The 25930-nt window shown below is 40.4% G+C and overlaps 1 protein-coding gene across 1 annotated transcript in view; it reads left to right on the forward strand.

The window, feature by feature from the left end:
• Window positions 1-25930, forward strand: part of nau (myogenic-determination protein nautilus) — an 89994-nt gene that overhangs the window by 30681 nt on the left and 33383 nt on the right. The window contains exon 3 of the mRNA XM_083121890.1: window positions 14477-14555. Within this exon, the coding sequence (XP_082978016.1) occupies window positions 14477-14555 (79 nt within the window). The remainder of the gene's footprint in view (window positions 1-14476; window positions 14556-25930) is intronic.

Raw genomic sequence — 25930 nt, forward strand, 5'->3', positions numbered from 1 at the left:
CGAATCCAACAGGGAGACGAGAGTGATTATCTTACAAGAGTGTGAATCCGTTTACCTACCGTAATCATCATTTGGAACCTTCTTTCAAGCATGCTACGTGTTTTCAAGAAATATCTCCATCAGCGTTCGGGAATCCAGAAACACCGATGGAGACCGCCACTTAATCCCTTCAAGTTACGTCCCTCGCTAAGCACGCGATTAGCACCGAGTTAGCAAGCACGTAGCTCGTAGAGCCTTCACTTCCTCGGCGTCGCAACGCTCAATTCCAGCAGCAACTTGCATCGGAGGCACTTACGACCTGCCTCTTTACGCGAGCGCTGACGGCCACACTTTATGGATATTGGACTCCGTCTTCGCGTCCGTTCCCGAGAAAACATGACAGCCCAGCGTGTTGACTCTCGCCTCGACGGTGTAAAACCTCGCAATTTGCGTCTCTCGAAACAAATTTGGAGCTTTTTCTCCGATATTTACTCTCCCGCTTCGGCGACAGAGGCTTTGCTTGCTTCCTTCTTTTCTCGTTATTCACGGCCCCGTTGCCACCCTCCGCGGCGATCAACAATTCCGAAGCGCCCGATGGATGCTGGAGGAGGATTCCCTCTTGACGGCCGTGAAAATAAGATGCCCGATTTTACGACGACGGTGTTTCCTCGCGGGATGTAAAATGGCACATCATATCTTTATCAGCGGGGCATTAACACGACGTCGATTCCCGTGCCAAGTCTCAGTGCACGGCGCACCAGAAAACACCAGCGCCACGGCCTATCCCTGATATTCGCAACTACTTATTTAGCAATTCAGGACGTTACGCGCATGTGGCCAATTACGCAAACCACGGTCGAGGAGCGGGAATTACATTGTTGCATGAAACGTGCACTCTGTCATAGTAAAGTATTTTGTTTTCCCACCCAAGTTCCTCAAGAGGAGCAATATTAGTCCGTATATTTATATATAAACATCATCTATGTTGATTATTGAATATATACGTATATCCGTGCATATCCAATATATATTGGTATTTGCATATACATCAGGATAGGGTTTCGAGCGAGCCAACAGACTCCACACTGGAAAACTGACATTGGTTATTTGCTCATAGGAAAAAGAAGGAAAAACTATGTTTATGATAGCGGTTAAAGGAACAATTTTCACAATTTTCACATATTCCAACAGAGTAACCAAAGTAAACGATGAGAATTTCACGTTTTCCTATTCCACTACTTATTCCAGGATGAAAAGTGATTGAATGAGAAAGTTTTAGGAATTCCATAATTGAGTATTTTTTCTTCGTATGCGAGAAGTTAGATAACATGAAGATCGTAACTAAAATTTTCCAATAACTTTATGTAGTATTAATTATTAATCTTATTGTTTACATCAGTATCTTGAACATAAATGGCATGTCCTGCACCAAAAATTTCATAGTGTGCCTGTTCAAAACGGGACGCAACCGTTATTTTTTAAATTAAAATTTGAATATTTTATCAAGGTGAAAAAAGAATATGATTATAAATTGCAGCTCGTGCACCACACACACATTAAATTAAAATTACATTAATAATGCTTTAAAAACGTTCGTGGCAATTTTTTACGGTGGTTTTATGGCAACGGAAATTGGCGGCGTTAGACCGTGATTTCTCCATTCAACGTTTTACGCCGCGTGCGGAATTAGTAAATAGATTAATTGACATGGAAGTACTTTGTGGAAATCACATGAAGAGAAGGTAACTGAAACTTCCAACCTATCTTCCCGCCCGTCATAGTGAATAACGACACGGAGTTCAAACACCGGGCCTGTCTTAGATGCGCGTCGTAAACTTAATCTCGCAGTTTCCACATTCCTATTCATTTTCCCCGAGACCCTTTGAGAGAAGCGTCTCCCCGGCAGGATCCGTTCGACGTCCAATCCCCGCCCGCTGCCACTTCGGATGCTGGGAGAGCGAAGATCCATGTCGTTTTATGAGTTCCAGCCCGAAACATTTTGTCTCCCGTTCGACTTAGGTCGGTCGCCCTGCGGATGAGCCAGAAACCCCCCCCCCCCTTCCCGTTGGCCCACGTCCAGGACAATCTAAGAATATCTCGTTTAATCGGCGGCACGATCTCTGCTACAGGAATCACGCTCTTGCTTTCGGAGGAGGGGGGAAGGGGGAAGCGCTCCGATTATCGAATTGCCTTGCTTACTTCTTCGGAATGGAAACACAGAAGTGACAAGGCCCTCTCCCCTGGCTCTCCGTCACTCGACCTGAGTGCTTCTTCCCCGGTTATTGCTAGGATAAACAAGCAAAACGACACCAAAGGCACTCAATTTACCATCCACACTCTATTATTAGCTTCCATAACCCCGAATTCCACTTAAACCGTTTGCGATAAAACATGTCTTCTTGTCGGAATAAGTTAAACCTCATCGAAGCGTTGATTCGTAAATTATAAAAGATGCAAAGATTTCCCACAAGAGTACTCAATTAAGTTTGTGCAAGTTAACGAGGCTCTGGTGACTGTCTTTCCAAGTTATATTTCATTCGTCTTCTAATCCTTACATGTCATTCATAATTTTCATCTATTTATTTCTCACACTGTTGCTAGTATTTTACTACCTGTCATTTTGCTTGCGTCAATAGCTTGTTGTTTCGGCATTATGCAAGTATGAGAACCAGCAAAAGTTGCTTTTCACTTTTTCTATTATACTTTCTTTCCCGTGATCAAAAACTTATTTCGTAAAGGATATTCAGTTATCTGCGGACGAGTTGAAGGGAATAATTCTCTCAAGGTGTAATACACGCATTACACTTCTATTGCAGGACATTTGGATATGAATTTTGTGGCGAGAGAAAGGTTTGAATAATTATACAGGGTGTAATAGGTGACCTCGGAAGGCAGCCGAATGTCAATGTCTCTCTTGTAGAATAGAATAAATCCTGGATCACATTCTTGCAGACCAACAAAGTTGGCATTTAGACCCACAGCCAACATAATCCTCTATGTGGTTGTGTGATGTCCTTAAGTGTACTGAGTGCCCCTTTACTTCCTCAGATACAGGGTTTCGGAGCGGAGCGGATCAACGCTCCGACTGTTGCCCACGCTCCGGAGCGAGGAGCGAGATTCTAAGAAATGGTTCGCTCCGCTCCGGAGCGGAGCAATGTCTTAGCCCGCTCCGCTCCGGAGCGGAGCAGCGGGAATCGGAAAATTTCTCGCTCCGCTCCGGAGCGAGGAGCGAAGTTTTAGAAAATGGTTCACTCCGCTCCGGAGCGGAGCGCTACCTTGACACGCTCCGCTCCGGATCGGAGCAGAGGAAGTTGGAAAATTTCTCGCTCCGCTCCGGAGCGTGGAGCGAAGTTTTAGAAAATGGTTCACTCTGCTCCGGAGCGGAGCGCTACCTTGACACGCTCCGCTCCGGATCGGAGCAGAGGAAGTTGGAAAGTTTCTCGCTCCGCTCCGGAGCGAGGAGCGATATTCAAAGAACTTGCCCACTCCGCTCCGGAGCGACTCCGGAGCGCTTCGAGGTTGGATAATACGAGTGTATACAGAAAACTAACGATTAAAGGTTCCGAGTACCTTAGTAATTTTGTTTGTGGAATTTGTACGGCATTTGAAAATCACCCGTTATTGTTGTTATAAAACTGTGGTGTGGTGTGGAAAAGGCAAGGGGAAGCTTCGATCTTCACTGGACTGTTTTCGTGAAGAGAGCGATATTATTATTATTATTATTACATTCTCATTATCACTTTTACTACTCTACTACTATTCTGGGGACAATATATTTCAATAGCAGGTGTGCCACCTGTGGTTTTATAAGTTGAGAGAATGGAACCACTCTCTCATTTCCTGCCACCAGGGATCGCGACTGAAACTCATTTCGGTTCAACTTCTGGTTCGGGCTAAGCACTTCGGCATATCGGCCCGACGTTACAGTCCACGCCGCGGGAGAAGTGAGTTATTCCGGAATATTGGTTCGAGTAACACTGGCGAAACTACTGCAGAAAATCCAATCGACCTTCTAAAAGGGCAGGAGCGCGCAGAGGAAAGCCGAAGCAACTTGTATGGAGGAAGATAAAAGGGAGACAGACGTTCATTCAAAATACTCGCTGGTGCATGATTGCCATATCTTACTTTATTTTACGCTGGTTATGTATAATACTTTGAATGTAGCGAAAGGGAAAAGTTTAAAGTAATTGGAAATTCAAGTTGCTAATTTTAACTTTTCGATTTTTGAATGTATGAAGTTGAAAATCGGAATCATGCTTATTAATGTTACCGTCGGCCAATAAGGAAACGTTTTAATTTGAAATAGCTACAGAGTTTTCATATCTAACTTTTAAAAAATCCTGACATTAGAAAGTTGAAAACCGGCTTAACCAAAAATGTAAGTTGCCACATTTGGTTTACTTTTATGAAGGTATAAAGTCGAAAATCGGAATGCTGTTTTTATACAGCCGAACCGGGGAATTTAAATAGTATGAAATACAGGGTTGTCATATCGATTCTTTTTCCCAATTTTAAAGGCAGGAAGTTGAAATAGGTATTTAATGGTTACATACGTATACTACTGCAAAAATTACGAAATGTCTGTTTGCCATATATAACATTTCAAGTTTGTAAGCAGTAACCTGGAAATAGGCATGGTGGTTATAAGAAAATTGCAAACATTTTGGAAAAACAACGAATAGAATGTTGCTATATTTAACTTTCTGAGTCTAGAAAGCCAGAAAACGTATGTATACGTATAAAATAAATATTTTTTGTATTGTGTATATTGTACACAGCAAACTGAAAGCAAGATTTCAGTAATGAACAATGTGTAGTCAGCAGATAAGTCGAAACATGATGTATAAACCTTAATAACCGTGATAAACACAAAATGTAATATTATCTACTTGGATAGGGGCATGTCCTGAATTTTATGGTTTCATTTTGAAAAGCAGGGCTGCGAGCAATACGTGCCTTCCTCACTGATGGCATTTGATTTTATTTTTGTTACTTAGCTTTGAATTTTGGCTAATCGCGACGATGATAATGAGGGAAGTGATAAATGTGAACTGAAAAAAAAGTAGCGCGCTGTACCCCGATAACATAGTGGTAACAACGTCGCCTTGTAATGAAGGGGCACTGGGATCGATACCCGGTGGAAGGACATAGTGGCTCGAATCCCACTTTAGGTAGGATTTAAACTGTAGGTCTATTCTCGATAGCGTATTGTTGAGTCTTAAATCCACCAAAAGTTCATAACAAAAGGCATTGTTTCAACGTATGTTGAATGTATAATTGCAGTGTATGTTGTGATAAATTTATCCTTAAGCAAATATACATTTGTAAATCTGTTTAACAATAAGAGGCTTTACTTTCCTTTACACCTATTCACAAGAGCATAAAAATAAAACTTGGAAATTCATTTCCAAACAAACAACCTCTTATGCATATATTTTAGGTGTGTGTGTGTGTGTGTGTGTGTGTGTGTGTGTTTTCTGAAATCTGGCAAAGTTTTAATAATATATTCACTTCATAAATGTCTATTAAATAACAGAAAGCATCATTGGGTATTCAATATCAGACGAATAACGAATTCCATGGGAATATTTCAGCGAGTTCGTGGATGCGAGTTCAGCTCTCAACGACAAATGGTGTTGGTTTGACCCGCCTTAATGTCATTGGTGTTTCCTTTGTGTTTGTTTCTCTATCACAGTATATTTCTTTTCCATAGTTTCGGTGTCCTATATTTTTACCGACTTCTCTAGAATTTGTTTAAAATTACGGATCATGAGAAATATACGATTAAAGGCAAGGCAAAGGTAATAGTCCGAAAAAAACAAATTGAAACTTATACTTAGTTGAAAGGACAATTGGTCATTGTTTATTACAATTATAGAAATAACTTGATCGAAATACTTGGTTTTCTCTTACATACATTTTTGTAATTCTTTTTGTGCACCTTTCCATTCCTACTTGAACAGGTAGACTATAAATAAAAACTCGGCATGGTTTCCTTCAATTCATTATTACAGTATAGATCTTCCATGATTCTCGTGGCTTATGATGCATAGAATTAACAATTACGGATTTTTCTTTTTTGTTCTTGTGTATTGATTTAACAAATCTAGTCACGTTATAATTCCATTAACCGAGACTGGTTGGAATGATTTCTCCATTCGCATGGATGTCCGGAAGGGAGGGGTCAACGCCACCCGGAAATGAAAGTCAATCAAAACGTATATATTTCACGCATATAATTTCATTTCAGTCACAGTAATATACATTAACTATTGCAAGGGCGTTGCAGGAACATGATAACTTCAAACTGTAGAATTTTTTTAAAGGGAGTAATACTATTTTGGAGAAATTCTGCCTCATTCTGCCCCCCTCCCTTGGAAAAATATCTTGCTTGTCCCTTCCTGGAAAAGATCCTGAAGACGTCCATGTATCAGCCGCGTTAAAAATTTCATTAAATGTCCATACATCACCGTTGACAAGCACACATAATATGCATGTAATGATACAAGAGAACACAGCTTTTAAAAGCTTCTTTTTATGACAGTGAAGAGAAGAACAACGCGCGCAAGTAATACTTTTTAAAGAGAACAATCTAGCCAGAATTGGTGTAGCATAATTCTAATACAACTGGCAACACTGGATCTGTCTGGCAATGGCGATGTCTCTATTATACAGATACTTCGAACGCAATGTACAGCGCAGCGAACGAAGTTCTCAACCCCGAAAGCACACACAAACAAGCTATGTGCCAGTTTAACTCTCCTTCCCTCTTGAAACGGGCACAAGACCAATGCGCTAGCCGATTGCACTGAGTCACCTGCAAGGAACACGGAATACGGCACAAAACGAAGCTGTCTGTTTTATGGGGGAGGTGGGTCGGACAAATCCGCAAAGCAGAAAACTAATTGCTTGAAATTATTCGTAACCCATTCAACACATAACATTCAAACTCTTATATCTAAGAGTCACAATACAAAATAGTTCATCTCAATACTGAAATACTATTTACGTAATTCATATTTCAACTTATATCAAATGAACAATTTACGTACTATAGCTCTCTCTCTCTCTCTCTCTCTCTCTCTCTCTCTTGAGCCAAAACAACATTCTTGTATTGTTTTACCAATGTTTAATTTGCATGATTGATTGATTGATTTAGTTCATTTTACTTCTCTTCTTTGTCGCTTTTGGCTAATCGCGAAAATGGGGATGATCGATGTTATGATTAAATTGATGAACGATACACACAAAGATTGTACACTCGCCTCACTTAGTACTCTGGCAGTTTGTTTCTTTATACAGCATATTTGCAGAAGGTACAATTCAACATACAAGTGTATAAAACAAACTTATTAGTAACTTCGTTGACCCTGTACTAGCCCATGCCGGGTTTTGAACCACCCCACGGATCCCTGACGTCATAGGGTGCTGTGCTGTAAAGCGACCACAAACAAAAAAGCTTCGGCCAAAAGTCCCCGCGCACCTCCCCCTTCACCCGTTCGACTAGGGCCATAAGGAAGCATGATCCACTCTGTCCCTCCCCTCCAAGCGGGGCCGATCATACAGACAAACAACTAGAGTACGTGAAAACAGGACTGCAGGTTCTTTTCCATGTGGTTCCACTATAACCACTCCGTGACGGAAGTCGGTTTTATTGCGCACATTCCATTATTTATAGTTTCATTACAGCATTCGTGTAAAAAAAAACTCCTAACCGGATCGGAGCGTGCTGTTAAAAGCACCACGTTCCGGAGCGGAGTGCTGTTGTCTCACGCTCCGCTCCGGATCGGAGCGTGCGTCTAAAAAATCTGCTCCACTCCGCTCCGGAGCGGAGTACTGCTGTATCATACTCCGCTCCGGATCGGAGCGAGTGTCCCAGAAATCCGAACCACTCCGCTCCGGAGCGGAGTGCTGTTGTATCACGCTCCGCTCCGGATCGGAGCGTACGTCTCAAAAAGCTGAACCACTCCGCTCCGGATCGGAGCGTACGTCTCAAAAAGCTGAACCACTCCGCTCCGGAGCGGAGTGCTGTTATATCACGCTCCGCTCCGGATCGGAGCGTGCTACTCAAAAAGTCGAACCACTCCGCTCCGGAGCGGAGCGTGTCTCTCAAGAAATGGAACCACTCCGCTCCGGATCGGAGTGCTGTGGTACCACGCTCCGCTCCGGAGCGAGGAGCGGAGTAGAACTGACACTTCGAAGTCGCTCCGGAGCGCTCCTTTAGTACGCTCCGCACTCCGCTCCGAAACCCTGCTCAGATATTAACCTAGGCGTATAGATTTTAGTCCCCAGTGACATAATGATATGTATACATGTTTACACCTCACTTACGAAAACTTAACATCAGGTGTTCACAACCTTTGCGAGAAACATATTCCGAGATATGGAAAATGGCAAAGACAAGAACATAAACAGCGATCTTCCATTCAAGGATTAGTGCCATACTGTCAGATGTCTCATGTTCTACGTTCACTCTTTTCAATATACATTGTACAATGTATCTGGCAGAGACGCTGTAGTTTTCTAATCAAGGGTCCCGCCTTCGATACCCTGGGGAGACACATTGTGGTCCGGGTCCCACTTTAAACTGTAGGTTCAGTCCTTAATAGCCTTGTCTGCATAAAGTAGACTTAAAACAAGAACTGGAAACACTGTGGTTTCCACCTTCCAGCACCGAAGGATGTGGGTTACGTGATCAGCTCTCACGTTTCCTACATGCCACGCAATATTAAGGGAACAGCCAATCTTATGCAATTGAACACCGCAGAGAACTCTGACCATATATGCACAACAGAGAAAAGATCTCCAACAATTTTCTCCTATATGCTACGGAAGCAACTCAAACTATATCATTTTTTGTTCATATTTTTATAAGCCTGTTTATTCCGAATGAGATAAATTTTCGCCAATCTCGTCTCATAGTTTAAAAAACAAGTAAAATGCAAATGTACATTTCTTTTCCGACAGAAAATCTCCGAGTGTTGCAGACATCAAACAGGCTACGTAACAAATACGGGAGATCAGATAGAATGGTGATGCATTCCGGGAAAGAAGCGCCACCAGTTTATTGAGACGTAAAATAAAAATAGATTTCTACTAAAGCGAAACATAAACTCGGAATCGCTCATTGCAACCCTCGGTGATCATTTCTTTTATTTCCGTTGAAAGCGACGGATGAAAGCAGACAAGCCCTGTTTAGTTTCAGTCGCCGCCTCACTAAATGCTTTACGATTTGGATTACGAGCCCTTGTACTTGTGAAGGGCATTTTGTGTAGCGAAAACATCTCTTGCTGGCAGAACAGTTAATCAAAGCTGTTTGGTCTGATTCTCAGTTTCCTTAGGTTTAATGACTTCTATAAGCTTCTTTGCAATGGCAATGGAAAAAATATTTTTAAAAAAATCATGAAAATTGAGAGAAAGTACTACATAAACACTAACATAGAGGGGCTTCAGTCATAGCGAGAGTGACAAAATTTAATGTTAGCAGAAAATGAGAAGTATAATTTACTAAAAATCCATGCGTGTCTGGAGTCAGAGTTCTTCTGGAAAGTGTAGGAAACTACGCAGAAAAAAACTGACTTGTTTGTAACAAAACACGTTTGGGTAAGCTTTTCTGTGACCATAAACAAAAGAAAACAGCTGGTTTCCATTACTAAATTTGGTAATTTTTTTGTAACAAGAAACGTGAATCATTAGTAAAACTATTTGATTCCATTGAGCAATAATTTGTTCGTTGCCTGTTCAAAAAAATATTTGCTCACCTGAACTATTTTCTGGTTATTGCAAACTTTCTCTATGCACAATTCACACCTGCAATTTGATTTCAATTAGATTACTTGATATTAATTATTATACGGAGCCAATAAATATAATCAAGTATACAGATTTGTCGTAAGAATTTTTGAAATTCGAGCAGCACTGTGCGTGTCGGGAGAGGACAAAAGTATTTTGGAGGAAAATGCCTTGCTTCCCTTCACTGGGAAATTTACTGCTGACCTTCATGGGGTGTAAGGGGTGACCTTCCACATAGTACAACCAATTGTCAACCTCACTTCCACGTAGTACTCCCTGGAATGCATCTTGCAGACGAACGAGGCTCTGGCGACTGGCATTATGGCCAGTATAATTTTGTGTGTGTTGTCCTTGTGTGTGTTGAGTGCCTCTTTACAGCCTCAGCTTTTAACCGAAGTCAGAATATTTTAATATTTTAGTTACAACGCGACGTTTCAGTGGTTATTTGCTATGGTAAGGGGCTGGACCCCGTATAAAGTGACGGGTGCAAAATAGCCTAAGTGCTGACGCATCCAAAATTTTAAATTCAAATTCAAATTCATGGCTATGTTTCTAATTAAGTGCCAATTCTGAAGTAAAACATCCTAATAAATCATAAGAATTTTTCTATCTCTTGAGTTAATCGCGACGACGAGGATGAACTATGAACTAGGCGATGGTGTCGATTTTGCAGAGGTCCATCTCGATCTCGTACTCGTCTCGATAAGTCTCGGGGGCTCTGACGTAGTTCCTGGATGAATCGACACGAGGATTTATCTCGTTTCCGTGCCATGGCTAAAATGACGAAAGTGATAACTTTCTTTTCATTTTTTTATAATTTTAATGCAAAATTTCCGTGTTCACGTATGCCATTAATTAAGCAATCGTTTGAAATTTGATCGATGGCTCCAATTAGAGCGCCAGGCACGTATCTAGAAATACGTTTCAGGGGTGTGTGAACCAAGTTTCACAAAATTATAATAATAATAATAATGTTTAACTTAAAATAATTATAATTATATTTAATTAAAATTGTAGCAATTACAATATTCAAATAAGTTACTATTATATTTTTATTACATTAATAGTTGAAAATATGGTATAAGGATAGTAATATAACAGCACGTATTCATTATCTAACTTACGTATAGTCAAGGTCAGCAAGATTTGCAAAAAAAAAAATACCGTGGCAAGGAATTTAATGTCAAATAGATAAAGAATTGAATAGGCTATTTACTGAATATCAAAAAAGGATGTTAGATCCAGTTGACGAAAAGTAAAGTTCCTGGCAATATTTTATGAATATTATCAAAGTAGTATAATAAATCTTGCATAAATCTTCTTTGATACTGTTATTTTAAAGTCGTATGACCCTTGCCTTCCAATAAGTTATTATTTAATTTTAGTTTTTTATTACTTCATTATTTAATTTTACTTCTTAGTAAATCCTTTGGGGGAGGGACTCTGGATTCCTTAATCCCCCCCCGCCCCTTAAATACGTTCTTGGGTAGCGCCAAAGATTACGTTGTACTTGGAAGAAGAGTATAAAACGTTAATGCATACAAACATACAAATAAAAACAAAATGATTGGTGAACTTCTGAAGCGACGGATGCCAAAACGAGAAGGAAAATCCGTGTTCCGTTAAGAGATCGCAGGTGTCGCAGCCTGGCTCCCGCCCAGAGACTCCAACCCTCTCTTCTAATAAGGGCGGTTGTTCGGGGCGTGGCTGTCGGTGCGACTCTCGAGGAGGTCCTGCTTCCTGCAGCAAAGAAACAGACGAGGATCGGGTTTCGCTGCAGCGTGATATGTTTTTGCTCCAGAGGGCCATGGGAAGGAACGTCTGGTGTGCGTTATGTAACGGAATCATGCGTTGCATCCGTGGAAACGCAGCTTCCATCCCCCGTTCCAAGAATTCCTCCTCTGGTTCTTGCTCGTTCTCCAAATAATGTAGCGAATCCTTGGTTGTATCTCTCATTTACATTGCTCGGCTCGATTGCCAAAAAATCCGGGTAATCCGAACATCTTCATAATACACATATACGAAAATTGTGATAATCCGTAAATTCAAATTGCTATCGGAGAAACGACAACACGGTCAAGTCAGTGCAGTCTATTGTACAATGACAATACACGAGATAACATTTACATTTACACATGGAACGTCACCAACCCCACGTAAAAAGTACAGTCAACGTGCTTAAAAAAAAAAAGAAGATAACCCTTCACTCCCAATACTCCCAGACTTATAAAACCTTTTCGAGCAGGCCTCATCTCCAGGAAGGTATCAACTCGGGCCAAGCCCCGGCACCTACCGATCTGTTGGGTGAGATGAGTCAAGGCAAGGACTCCCCCCAAAATAGGCAATACTTAGATTGGAGAGTTCTTATGAACTAACCGATCTCTAACCGTTTCTTTCACTACCGATACCGCGTTTTTTTTGTCCCAGTTGTTCAATTAGAAGGTTACGCCTTCTCTTTGGTAGGAGAAGTGTTTAGATAGCTCTCTTCTGAGCACTTTTTTTTACAGCACAGAATGGAAGATTGCTCTTCACAGAGGAAATTCCATTCTGTAAAAGAAGTACAGGTAGACCAACGAAATGCATACGTACTCACAGGTTTCAATAAGTATACGCGGCTCTGGGGCTCACCCAACCTCAAATCAATGGGTACCTGGTGGGTGGGGGTGGTAAAGGCTGCCGGAACGTAATGCTGATCACGTCACCTCCAAAATAGCCGATATCGAGAATGTTATCCCCTAAATATGCCTTCATGGCACGGCGCTATATGCACGATGAACTTTACCTTTACCTTTCATAAAACCTTAGTATGTAATACGAAGTATCTGGCCTTGCTTACAACGCAACACTGACACGGTTTCTCTGCCTCGAGCCAATATTTAGAATTAAGACGATTCACAACACTGAAACAATTGTTCATACGAACGAGTAACAGATTCCGAAACACAAAGAGGAACAGAACATCCATCCTGCAGTTGGGAAACGCTCTCTTGGTGTTTAACGCAATTGAGCATAAAAACACTCCTCGTGTGAATGAAAGGATGTTTTTGCAACCGTATCGCTCCGTTGTTTAAACTGAACGGGAGCTGTTTATTTGTGTTTGAGTTCTAAGGAGAGATCGGCGCTGATTGAAGAACCTGAGACTCATTCAGCTGTGCCAATGGCAGCGACGCTCAGTTAGCATCTCCTCGCATGTGGAGCTAAAGATTATGTCACGCTTGTCGTAACCCGTGGAGACGCTGCAAGGAATTCGGCGTTGCATCTCTATAAACTTCAAGAAACAAGTTTAGTAATTTAATTGTAATAATGCTGATTTTCTTACAAGAATCGCTCTCTGGATAAAATATAATTGAAAATCTAATAAGTTAGAATTTTTTTTTTATTGTTAGGAACTGTAGCTTTCTTCGTGACATGATTCGAACAAGTGTTCTCGCGTTACCACCCTCAAGATGAGAGTAATTTAAACGCTCGACACGTTGGACGCTAACGTTGAATTAACCTGGTTGGTAACCCGAGAACACTTGTTCGAATTTGTTGCTGTTGTTACTTTGTGTCGCTGTCATCCACTTTTTCTAAGTGCAGAGGATGACGACTATTGGTCGTCGTATAGAAACGCTGAAGAGACTGTCTCAAGAAAACACCCTAAGCTCACCTAGTCTGAACCAAGATCGTGTAATGACTAGATGCAGAAGCCGACTGTACGTTGTGGTTTCATCATTGCATATATTTACTGATATAATTATTATACATGTTATTTATTTATACACACACGCGCATACGCACGCACCCACGCACACACACACACACACACACACACACACACACACATACATACATACATACATACATACACACATACACACATACATACATACATACATACATACATACGCCAACGGGAAATCTGCTGATAGAATGGCCAGCATCCAGAAAAATAAAAGAGTTCTATATAAACAGATCAGTTTTGAGATTTAAATATTCAGAACTTGCCTGCTTCATTTTATTATTATTATTTCAATTATATTATAGGGGTTAAACCCTACATCTATTTCCGCAGTGAAGTAGTTAGCACAGCACGCTACAATGCCTGGGTTCCCGCGTTCGAATCCAGGCATGGGTGTTCGTTGTGACTGTCCTTTCATCAATTTTATGTCATCACTCATCCTCATCTTTGCGATTAGCCAAAAGTGGCATTAAAGCAAAGTACAATAAACCAATCAATCAATACCACGGTAAAGTCCACTGATATGCAAGTTGCATTTATTGGGTACAAGAATAGAGATAAGAATGAAGGCCTACATAGAGTATCTTTGCAGTTACAAAAATTAATGATTTTATTGTTATTTTTTTCATGAATTGTATTGCGAACTGAAATTAAACTGAGATTTCTTGTATCATTATTTGCTAATATATTGTCTTACATTTTGAATTGAGTGTCGGTGTCCTTCCTTCACACAGCAGTTACTTGGCTTCCTAGCATGCGTAACGATGTATACCGAACGAGCACAGAAGTGGCAGGTACTCGTAAGATGGCAAAGGTGATCCGAGAGAGCGTTATGAATCGCCGCACTACAACACGACAAGCGCGAAAGAATTATCAGCGCCGGTAGGTAAACGTTTACGCATGCAAAGCTTTGATGCCGTGCCCAGGCGAGGAGAGGCCTCCTGTCAGCAGCTCGTTCTCCTCTGAAGCTCTTTTTCTTTGCAGGGAGCAGCGTCGCCTCCCTTCCTGATGGATCGGCTGCAGCAGTTCAACGAGACCCTCAACAGATTCGCCCCGCTCAACGGTGAGTAGGAATCGCCTTCCTCCTTCCTTTTTAGAGGTAGCTGCCCAACCCATCATGCATCGATAGCCGAAAATGCATTTTCCTGTCAGTCGTCCATTATTTTTTTTTTTTCAATGTTATATTTTTCTGACTTTCTGCAAACTCAGCTTCCTTCCTATGTTTGTTTTTAGCATTTATTTCTCTAAACTCTGTTCTTATTTCTTTCGTTACATTTGTTCTCTCCCCCCTCTCTCTCCCTTTACAAGCTTTGGCTTTGTTTCTTTCTGTCTCCAGTTTCTTATATTTTTATCTTTCTCACCTTTCTCTCTCTCGTTTCTGTTATTTCTATCAGACTCTGTTCATTTTTCTTCCCTTTACCTGTGTCGTTCATTTCACTTCTCCATTCTCTCTTATTCTTTTATTCACATATTTCTCTCTATCTTTCTTACCGTGTCTGTTTCTATTTCTTTCTTTTTCTCTATCATTCTGTTTCTCTTTGTGGCTCTTACGATATTTATATTTTATGAGGAGCGACAAAAATGATGTCACACGATTTTTCAAATGTTATCCCATATCAGAACACAACCATGAGTTCTATTACAAAATGATAAATGACTAATGATCGGGTAAAATTGATTAACGGATAATCACGTACAGACATTAACAAGACAGAACTGAGGCGCCAGAGCCTCGTTCACCTACAAGAATGCCATTTCCAGGTTGTACTACTTTAAGGATAAGTGTCTCGTATTCGATACCCGGTGGAGGCGCATAGTGGTTCGGATCCCACTTTAAACTGTAGGTCCAGTCCCGATTAGCCTTACTGTGCACAAAGTGGACTTAAAACACCAACTCAATCCAATCCAATTCAAGGATAAGTTGACATTGCATATATTTTGTTCTGTTCTGATTCCATTACATTGTCTAAATTTTGTCTACATATATTAGATAAGTTTTAACAGTATGCCTTTGATGTCCGTACGGTTATAAAAGATGCAAAATTAATAATGCAAGCTTAAGATTAATCAACAAGAAATAATAATAAGAACAAGTTGAGTCACTGTGTATAAGACCACATAGCACCGTCACCCCTAGACTGCAGATCGTGACCAATCACATGTGGAGCAGGTCGACGCAGCAGAAGGTGAAAGACTCTGGGAGAGAGAGAACATCTGTGATCTCCATCTGCGACTCAGCTGACCTTGCGCCGTAAACAAAAACTCGGGAGGGCAAAAAGCGACGCGGGAAGAGAGCTACGAGGTGCCAATGCGACTCCCAGCTCTCGGCGTGCACAAGAGAAGACTCTTCTCTCGACGGACATCAACAATTCCAATAATGCACGGCAGCCGATCGCCCCCGAGGGTGGATGACCTCTTCCACTGAAGACTGCACGAGATCTCTGGAGTCTCGAGTATAGATAAGCCACAAATTAGAAGCGAAACCAAAATTTCGGGCTTGCTCTACAGTTCCTTTCGCTATTAGCGTGCTGTTATTTAGCTTCGTTATTCCTTTCTTCCTTGCTTTCATACTTTTTTCATCGTATTCCTTTCGTGCTTATTCATTTTACAACGTGGCTTCTACATTTTTTGGTTTGTTTCTTCTGACACTTGTTTCATTCTGCTAGGTCTCCATTCGATCTTATTCGTTTTCGTCTTTATTATGTTCGTGTTTATTGCCGGTTCGTTGGGCGAGCACGTTATGTAGTCGACTTTCGAAATCGCCATTGAAGTTCCCGGGTTCCAGTCCCGGGAACATGGAGGTACACGCAAGTTTCCATTCATCAAATTTAGACGAATTAATTATGATTGGACTGAAGATTTGTATACAAAATATACACGCAAATATGCCGTCAAAACCTTAAAAATATGGAAAATAACAGTAACAATAAACTTGTATTCACGAGATCAATTATACTACAGAATAGAAAGAAATCGTAAACTATCGTACAAACAAGGTACGTACAATATGCGTTTTATTCGAAATGTTACATAAAAACTACTTATAATATTCGGGGATTCTGCGTAGCCAAATGGTTAGCCAATTGGGGAGCTACTTGAAAAAAAGTAGCGGACTTGGGTCTCGAAAGCCAGAAAACAGCGCCGATGGGACCCGATACGCTGCCCTTGCGTCACCCAATGGAAAAGCCGCTCTGGCAGACCCTGACCTTAGAGGGTTGTTGCGCCATCTATAGTTTAGTTTAGTTTACTTATAATATCCAACTACTTTTTCCCAGATTGATAAGTCAATTCTTACGTTTATCTGCACACAATAGACTGTGGGCTGAGAAAGATCTAACATTATTACACGATGTAACAGAGCACATTTTATGATGGAGCCACTAGATAAAATTCCTTTAGAATGGCCGCGTATTATCTTCTAAATCTTTGTTTGTTTCCTTGTTTATGCCTTATGTTTATATTTAACTTTTCTTGTTTTTACCTTAAACCATCTTGACTTGTTCTTGTTATTTGTTAGAGTTTTCAGTGTAAAATGGCCTTAAAAGTGCTGTATCTGAAACTTTGAATAAATAAATAAATAAATAAATCTGGTGTCATGACTCTCCATCAATTCACTGTAGGATCTACTTGACTCAGAAAACACTTACCTTTGTTATATTGGAGAACAAGTAAAAACATATGACTAAAAAACATCAACATCGACAAAAACATAACTTCCCCTCTGTGCATAGCACGTGATGGTTGCTGGGGTTAAGGAGATCCGTCTTTGTAAACGATCTAGATTCCAAACTACGAGACATAACATTTGGTTCAAAGAAGTAATAAACAATCTTGATAAATTCTATAAAATATACCCTTTAGCCTGTATACAAAATTAAAAAAAATACTAAATGAATGTGCTTCCTTTTATGTCAAAATGCACAGGTAATTTTTTTAAAAAATTCTTATAAAAAACAATTGCATAGAAATCCTTCGTCCAGTTTTGATGGAACCACAAGGAATTCAAAATGACAGAAGAAGCTTATGCGTGTATAAATCCCTCACCCTCCACACTTTCGAGGCCCAGATGCTGTCGCAAGCGCTTCGTACAGTTGGTTGCCAGGTTTTCTTGCGGTTACAATTTCAGTTTTCTTTACCAAGTTGTGCCCAGGGGAAGGGGATTCATGACGTCATGGCTTTGCCTCGGTGATGATAAAAAGAAATAACTGACGGTTTGTGTACACACGTTCTTCCCTTACACGTCTAGAACTTTGCCTTGTTCTAATCGTGAATGTTACTTTCCTGTTTTTACCGGTTACCAATAGGCATTACTTGCTCGTAGTTGTTTATTATGTATCTTATTATTATTATTATTTTAATTTATCCCATCCAATGATTGTGATATTGCTTGCAGTTGTGTCGCCAAACATTTTGGCTGGCCCATGCTTCGGTAGCCATGTGTGCTCACATTCCTTCAGCCTCCTCTGTCATACTGTCTCTATATCTTCCTCATATCTCTCTCTCTCTCTCTCTCTCTCTCTCTCTCTCTCTCTCTCTCTCTCTCTCTCAGACACACACACACACACAAAATCTTTCCTCTCTCTCTCCTTCTATTTACCTCTCTTTCACTCTTTCTCACCATGTCCCATTCTTTATCTTTCTTTCCCATCTTTCCTTTCGATTTCTATCTCCCCCCGCTCTGTTTATTCCATTTTCTCTCTGATTCCTTCGATAGCTTAATAGTGGCACTGTCACCTTGTAATTGAGAGGCCCCGGGTTCAAGTCCCTGCTGAGGCGCATTACGCATGGTTTGGGTCTCACTTTAAACTGGAAGTTCAGTCCCTATTTGGCCTATCTGAGCAAAAAGTGGACTTATAGCAAACTCTCTCTCTCTCTCTCTCTCTCTCTCTCTCTCTCTCTCTCTCTCTCTCTCTCTCTCTCTCTCTCTCTCTCGTACATACACACCTACACCCCCAACACACGTGTTCGAATCCCGACCTGGGCATGAGTGTACTTTGTCATCATGTCATCACTCATCGTCATCTTCGCAACTAGCCAGAAGTGGCAAAAATATATCAATCAATCAATCTCTCTCTCACACACACGCACACACTATATTTTCTCTTTGCCTCCATTTTCTTCTCTTCTCTCTGTTTCTTACTTTTTCAAAATTATTTTTGTGTCGTTTGGTCAAATAGAAATTTGGTGTTCGGTGTTTTTTTTAAGTACACTTTATGCACAGTAAGGTTAATCAGAACTGGACCTACAGTTTAAAGTGGGATCAGAACTACTATGTGCCACCACCGGGTATCGAACCCGGGACCCCTTGATTACAAGGCGATGACGCTATCACTGCTCCATCAAATAGAAATATACTTTAAATAGTTGACTAAGACCGTCTATTTTCGCTGCCATCCAATTAGCGTTAAAAAAAATGATCGTGATCGTTTTTTATGTAGTAACGGCCATTACATAGTTCCTCTAATTAATCTAGTTTGAATGATTAAGTTTAAAACAATATATTATGGTGTGAGCAAGTGTTATTTGTAACCATTATTTATCTTTATGCTTGATAAAGTATTCAAATTGAAATAAAAATCAGTATGCACCGTTCTTATAACTTAACAGGCAGGCTGTTAAATTTTAACGGTAGAATATTGTAAGTATTGCGGTAACTTCTAACAGTGTATGCAAAAGGCATGGTAAATAATATCTGGACAAATCAGTGTTGTTTGACATTCCTGAATATCTCAATTGCATTTAAACAGATCGCAAAATAACTCACACTTCAAAGCCAAGTGGAATTACTTCACTTTAAGGCCCGAAATTAATTCTGAACCGACGTCGGAAAGGAGATTGTTATTTGCAATCAAACGTCCTTCCAGCGGCAGGTGCGCAAACGTGCCTGGGATGAAAAGGTGCAAAAGGATCGCACAGAGGGTTCATAGGAGAAAGATTTAGCGCCGCCCGGGAGCCATTTGTTGCCGAAGAGTCGCCGTTTACGCTAAATCCATACGCTACGTGGGACCTTGGTGCAAATGAAGTGCGACTCCAGGCGGTCCATCAAGGGAGGACGCAATCAGAGATCAGAGTCAAAGGTGTGCAAGTTGGAACGTTTCCTGCGCGACGGATTTAGCTCTGGAATCTTGAGAATTATCCTCTTCCTCGACTCGACTTCCGACAAAGAGGAAAATTTCTCCGACGACCATTATGTTTCTCATTAAAGCTAATCCGAAAATCTCTGGTTTCTGAATAACTTCTCTCAGCCACCTAGGACATAGTTGCTGAGTAGGACACTGTGAGTTCACACAAGTGTCCCTCTTTCCTCTAGAGCGTTGGAGGATAAATTGGGCCTTGGCTCCCTAGTAAGCTACCTGAGAAGCAAGAGGTGAACATTTTTCTTCGTTGTGTGCATTTCATAATTTGGGCGTGTCTTGTAACTAAACATTAAGGACAGGAGGAACAGTTTGTGTCACCCTAAAATGCTCCTCCCCACCGACCTTTCCCCGCGGTAAGCTGGGGGGAAAAGAGAGGACGTAGAGGAGGAGGAGAAAACTTAGCATTACGCTTATGGGAGTATTATTTTACATGTTCTCTTGGCAATATCAAACTTCGGATGTCACAGAAAAATACATGAACGGAAGGATGTAGCCTTAACTTGAAATTGTTGTTCTTTTTTGTTTCTCCATAAGGAACACGTGGGATTCTGAAAATTCTTATTCATCATATTTTTCAAACATCGTATCTAGCTTAATAATAGACTTTAAAAAAACTCCTCCTTTCCGACGATATTGAAATAAATGAACAATTAGTGCGAAACTGTCACTCTTCGCCTTAAAGCAACAGACGACCTGATCAGTGAATGCTGGAAGAACCCAATAAAAGTTTTTTATGGTATATGAACGGTGGACAATTTAACCAATGCTACTAACAAGCTTTACACCTCAAGTAAACCAAGCCTGCACTAGATATCGGAACAGTCTGTTTATTCATAAATAAGGTAAAAATAATAATAAATAATGTATCTCCCATTCTGTTCCCCTAGAGAGTAGAAAGCGATGTAAGACAACTAAAATGGAAATGGAAATAGAAAGTATCCAATTATCGGTGGTGATACAGCTCCTAAATTCCGGAGTAACTTTGTGATGTCGCATGCAGCAAACATAAACACCAAGATATGTGGCTTTCGACAGTGAAAGACAAAACCCAGAGCGAGGACGCTGTTTCGCAAAAGCAGCAGTTAGGGCGTCGAGGTGTCCCACTTACTCAATATTTACGACTTGGTTGGAGACGGGTGCCCAACACACTGGCAACCGAGGTGCCTCCTCAAAGGGTTTTTATTTCCATATCGTCCAATTATTCACGCATTGCGTCAAACGACGAATGGTCAGTGCCAAGTCATCCTGGGTTTCGCTTATCCAACAGCAACGTGCAAAATACATTCTTTCGTATATTTATGGAGGGATAAATATCGGTTTAAAAATATCCCCTGCATTAAAACAAGTTGAAAATTGTTGGAAAGGCACGTAAGGGGCAAGGCGTTCTCGATCTCGGCTATATTGCAGGTGAGGTGATCAGCACCATACTCCTGTCGCCTAAACCCCCAAATAACCGATTTCTAGAGGCTGGGTGAGCCACTTTATTCCGGGACATTCGGAGATCATCCTCCCCGAGAATCGAACTCAGGTCTCCGTCATGGCGGTCGGAGAAAGAGAACTTAAACTATACTTATGCTTTAGTCACTGTTTGTATTTAATTATGATACTTCGCTTTTCTTCCACGTTTGACTCATCGCGTCGATGCTATAATCACACATTATTTACTTGATTTTAATAGGCAAATATGAGACATTTATGTGATAGAATTTACCCTTGGTTAAATTAATTTTGCACTTTGACATTATTTCAGGAATCAACAATCTTATTTTACATTAATAGTACAGAACACGATTTATAATTGCAATCACTCCACTCGGCACGGTTTTCATATTGCACGTACAGAGAAAGCGTTTCTTGTGCGTAGATAGAGGACAGGTTAGGAAGAAAATCAGTTATTTAAAAATTCATTCTTCACTGTTGGGCAAATATTTTTCTGTTTATATTTTTTAGATGTAATTTTCCATATAAATAACTGATCTAAATGTCTAGTGTCTGGAAAAGACATTCTTTTAACTTGCAAGTTGCAAATGTTGCAACTTACACTGAACTAAGAGTTTATTTCCTTGCACACCTAATAGTGTGTACTGGAAGCAACGATCAAATTACGACAACATTGATTAAATAATGACACAATGGCTTCTTGTCATATAATACGAAAGTTGAAAAAATAAATTTATAAAATTAAGCGTAATCTTATTCAGAATAATAAATAGTAATAATGAGTTTCTCAGTATTGCAATCTTGCTAGGAACAGTTTATTGTGCTACTAAATCACAAATTAGATAGGGAACTAGAAGTTAAAGGCATAACGTACACATAACCTTACATAAATTTAGTTTTGGTGAACGTTTTCTGAAATAAAAAAAAAGCATTGCTTCGATTCTGAAACCTGCTTCTGTGCTACATCTGCCGCATTCACTTCCTTTAGATCTAGTCTTCGGAAGTTCATTATCTGTCGGATTCTTCCTATCTCCAAAGGGTGTCTCGTAAAGTAAGGAAAGGGACAAAGGAAAACAAGGAAGTGTGTGTGAAGGGTGGGCTCATTTGACTCGTGCACTGCAAACTTCCCGGAACTAATTGTCGTTAGGGCTCTGGGCGGAGGAATTCTGACAGAGAACGCGTTATTCGCCCATGCGGCTTCAAGAAGTCCTCTTGGAATGGAGTCAGAGGAAAAGGTTGCCAAGAAGATAAAGGGCGATTGTCCGCTTGGGGAGAGTTGGCAGGCACCAAAGGTGACTGAAGTATGTTCCATCACGTCTCAATTCAAGGGGCGGAAGGGGCATCAACACCTTGATTTAATCAGTTCTCGGAAGAATCTACTGCTTCCTCGGAGGGAGGAAAAACAACTGTCCAGATTTATGGAGACAGAATTGACGACTTCGGAAGAATATATGGCTGCTTGGCTGTATACCACACTCTAGCTTTGCGAGAAAAGAAGTACAACTAAACGTTTCTGGAATACGAACAGTAAAGTTGTGACTCTTATTAGAACTTGAAGGAAACAGTCTTACGCACCCAACGGACGCCTTCCATGGTTGAAGCCGTGGATGTAAGTAAGTGTGATTTCATCTGTGGCGATGTAGCTAAGAAGGAAGAAGCGTGAAGGACCACAGAGAATCTGTCGTTGTTGCGCTGCTATAATGTGCGACGTTAACATTCTATCATCAACAGAACCGTATTCATTGTTAATACCGTTCCTTATAACCGTGAATGTTTTTAAAACGTATGAAATTTGATTTAAATTATAGTGACACTAATAACAAATTTATATTTACAGAATTCCAACTGACATGGAATAGTAGGTACATACTATAATATAAACATAGAGTGTTATTGAAACGTTTCTGCTGTCGACTAGGCGTTCTAAAAATGGATACGAAAAATAAATGAAACCTTTGCACGTTAGGCCACGAATTGAGTTGGTTTTAAATACGACTTCCGTGAGTATAAAATTTCTCATTCTCATCTTATGTTGCGGAGTGGTTAGCCAGGTTAGGGTAGCCGAAGAGCTAGATTGGCACCCTCGACTTTTCACTGTGTTAGTTCCTTTACCTATTGCATGAATTTATAATTTATTCTCATCTTCGCCATAACTCAAGAGAGATAGAAAAGCGAAATAATAATAAATAATAATAAAAAAAGAAATACAAAGACAATTCATCCTTGCCATAACGATTGCATTTTAGGAACATGTACGTTGGGCTGCGGCTATTCAAAGCAAAACTTCGGAATGAATCCAATCACTGACCCTGCCCTACAGCATTCGTTCCCTTCTCTTCACTATTTGAAAATATGAATGATCCGCTACACTGTATCGAAGTATAACGTATGTTGATTGACTGGTTTGGTTTATTTAACTTCGCTTTCTGCCACTTTGGTCTTATCGCGAAGATGAGGGTCAGTGATGATATGATGAAATTGATGAAGGGACACTTACAAAAAACACTCCTATCCAGGCCGGGATTCGAACCCGTTGTAGCGCGCTGCGATAACATCGTTTTTACTAATATTGACATCACTCCCATAATTATATATAAAATAAGTGTGTACAGATAAAAATAATGACGGTATTCGAGACCGAGAGCAGAGTTTTCCCTTTGGGACGAGAAAGAAATTCTAATTGCCAGACGTGTTTGTTCCCAATACTAAATTACAAGGATGGAGAGACTGGGAGGGGGAAGGGAGAGGACGTTCATCACGTGTGAGTGGGGCGTAATCAGCCAGCCTCTCCTTCGGAGAATCCTTTCTGCCAACACTCGAAAATCACGCGAAGCGGCGGATACAATCGAATTCTTTGGCGGTTAAGAGCATGAATAGAGTGAAGCAATGCAGAACGAGGAATCTCTCGTTTGATACCAACTTCAAAAATCGGCCAAATATTCCCGGCGTTTCTGGAGAGGGAGTGAAGTCATTCCCCTCCCGAGGTAATTAAGATGCCGAGGAGGAACAAGAGACGGCCGAGTAACCGGGCACTGCAGTGGGAGTGAAAATAATTTATATGAAGTCGAAAATAGCTCCAGGAGCGTTCCTTTCTAAACCCCTTTCTCCAGATTCCGAGCATGAAAATACCCTCTAAATCTCCGCTATTGGCTTATAAAAAAGGAAACCTCCCTCCGAAGAATCGAGGACCTAATGGAGATCATAAAAATCCCATCGGGCTGCTCTCGGTGTCTACTTCCACCTAAATGGAAAGACTCTTAATCTTCTAGCTCTGTCGCCTCGTCTCGGAGTAGCACCCTTGCAAGACTTTTCTCGAGTAACACATTTCAAAATACCCTGTTGGAAGTCATTTCGCGAAGTGATCTGCCTACGCGTTCTTCCCTTATGGTTGACTTTATCCTTAAACAAAACGTGGATATGTGAAAAGTGATGGGTGGGAGATAAATGACCTAGTTCAGATTAGGGGGCGTTGGAGGAAAAAAGTGTGAAATATGTGCTAGAGTACGGAAGGCGGTACTGCAAAGCAAAGTGGAAGACCAAAATACTCCAATCATATAAATGAAATTAGAATTGAAACTGTAGCGAGAATGACGATGAAGTAGTTGCATTGGGCCAACACGAGTAAATGAGCTATGGACAATTAGTCAGAAGCAAATACATACGTATATACTGAAACATTATTGCACATAGTAACTTGGAGGGGGCAAGGGAATCATTCGCAAAATGGGGGTTTACTCAAATTTACATGTTAGGGGTATTTTTTAAACATTCTGGAACCTGAGGTTCTACACCCCAAAAGTTAGGTCTCAAGTTACGCTGCTGTTCTTGCATGCACACATACTACACAGTGCTATAAAAATCTGTGGGCGCGGTTCAAAAATCAGATTTAAAGGTACACATTGCTTGTCATGTTCACCTTATTTCAATCTAATTAAAATTACTCGCTTAATTATATAAATTTTATAAATTTACAAAATCTGAAACGTCGTAATTGAAAACGTTTTTACCTATTTCAATTATAGTATTGTCGGAAATAAAAACATCCAACATATGTTACCCACTTCCCATGTTGAAGAACTTCGTAGAATAAATCACGTAATTGTACTACAAATGCCTGCTAATAGATTGCATCCAATTAATGAAAAGCTGAAATATGGACGTATATTTATTCTTCAGACTTTTCAGGTTCAGGAGATAAGATGGCAATCAAGTCCAAAGGTTGATTGTCATCGCCTCCAACAAAGCGAGCAGAGCGTTGACGTCTCTAAACAACGCTGAGGACAACTGTTTACAAACACAGTGCGGCTGACGGAAAAGTTATGAAGTTGCCGGTAGGATGTACGTACATTAACATGTTAAATACAGAGAACACGCCAATACAACAACTCTGGTTTCAAAGCTTACATTCCTAAGTGGAGATGTACAAAATGCTTGTATCAATGATAAGAGGAAGTGTTTACATCACAAAGAACGTTACTGCTCTTTTGTTTGGTAGGATCTCCTGAACAAGTATGTGTATCTGAAATAAAAAGCAAAACTGAAAATTTAATTTAGAGTTTAAACGTAAAACAGAATAGAAAATTGAATTTTTTTAAATGTATGTACCGTTTTTTTGAAACTTGGTCCCTTACATTGAAAGAGGAACATAAATTGAGAGTATTTGAAAATAAGATCCTTAGGAAAATCTTTGGACCTAAAAGGGATGAGGAGACAGGTGAGTGGAGAAGGTTACATAATTTAGAACTACATAATTTGTATTCATGTCCAGATATTATTAGAATAATTAAATCAAGAAGACTTAGGTGGGCAGGCCATGTGGCACGAATGGGAGAAGAAAGAGGAGTTTACAGGATTCTTGTTG

This window comes from Lepisma saccharinum, chromosome 4 (genome assembly GCF_977018435.1).
Source record: "Lepisma saccharinum chromosome 4, izLepSacc3.1, whole genome shotgun sequence".
Lineage (NCBI taxonomy): Eukaryota > Metazoa > Arthropoda > Insecta > Zygentoma > Lepismatidae > Lepisma > Lepisma saccharinum.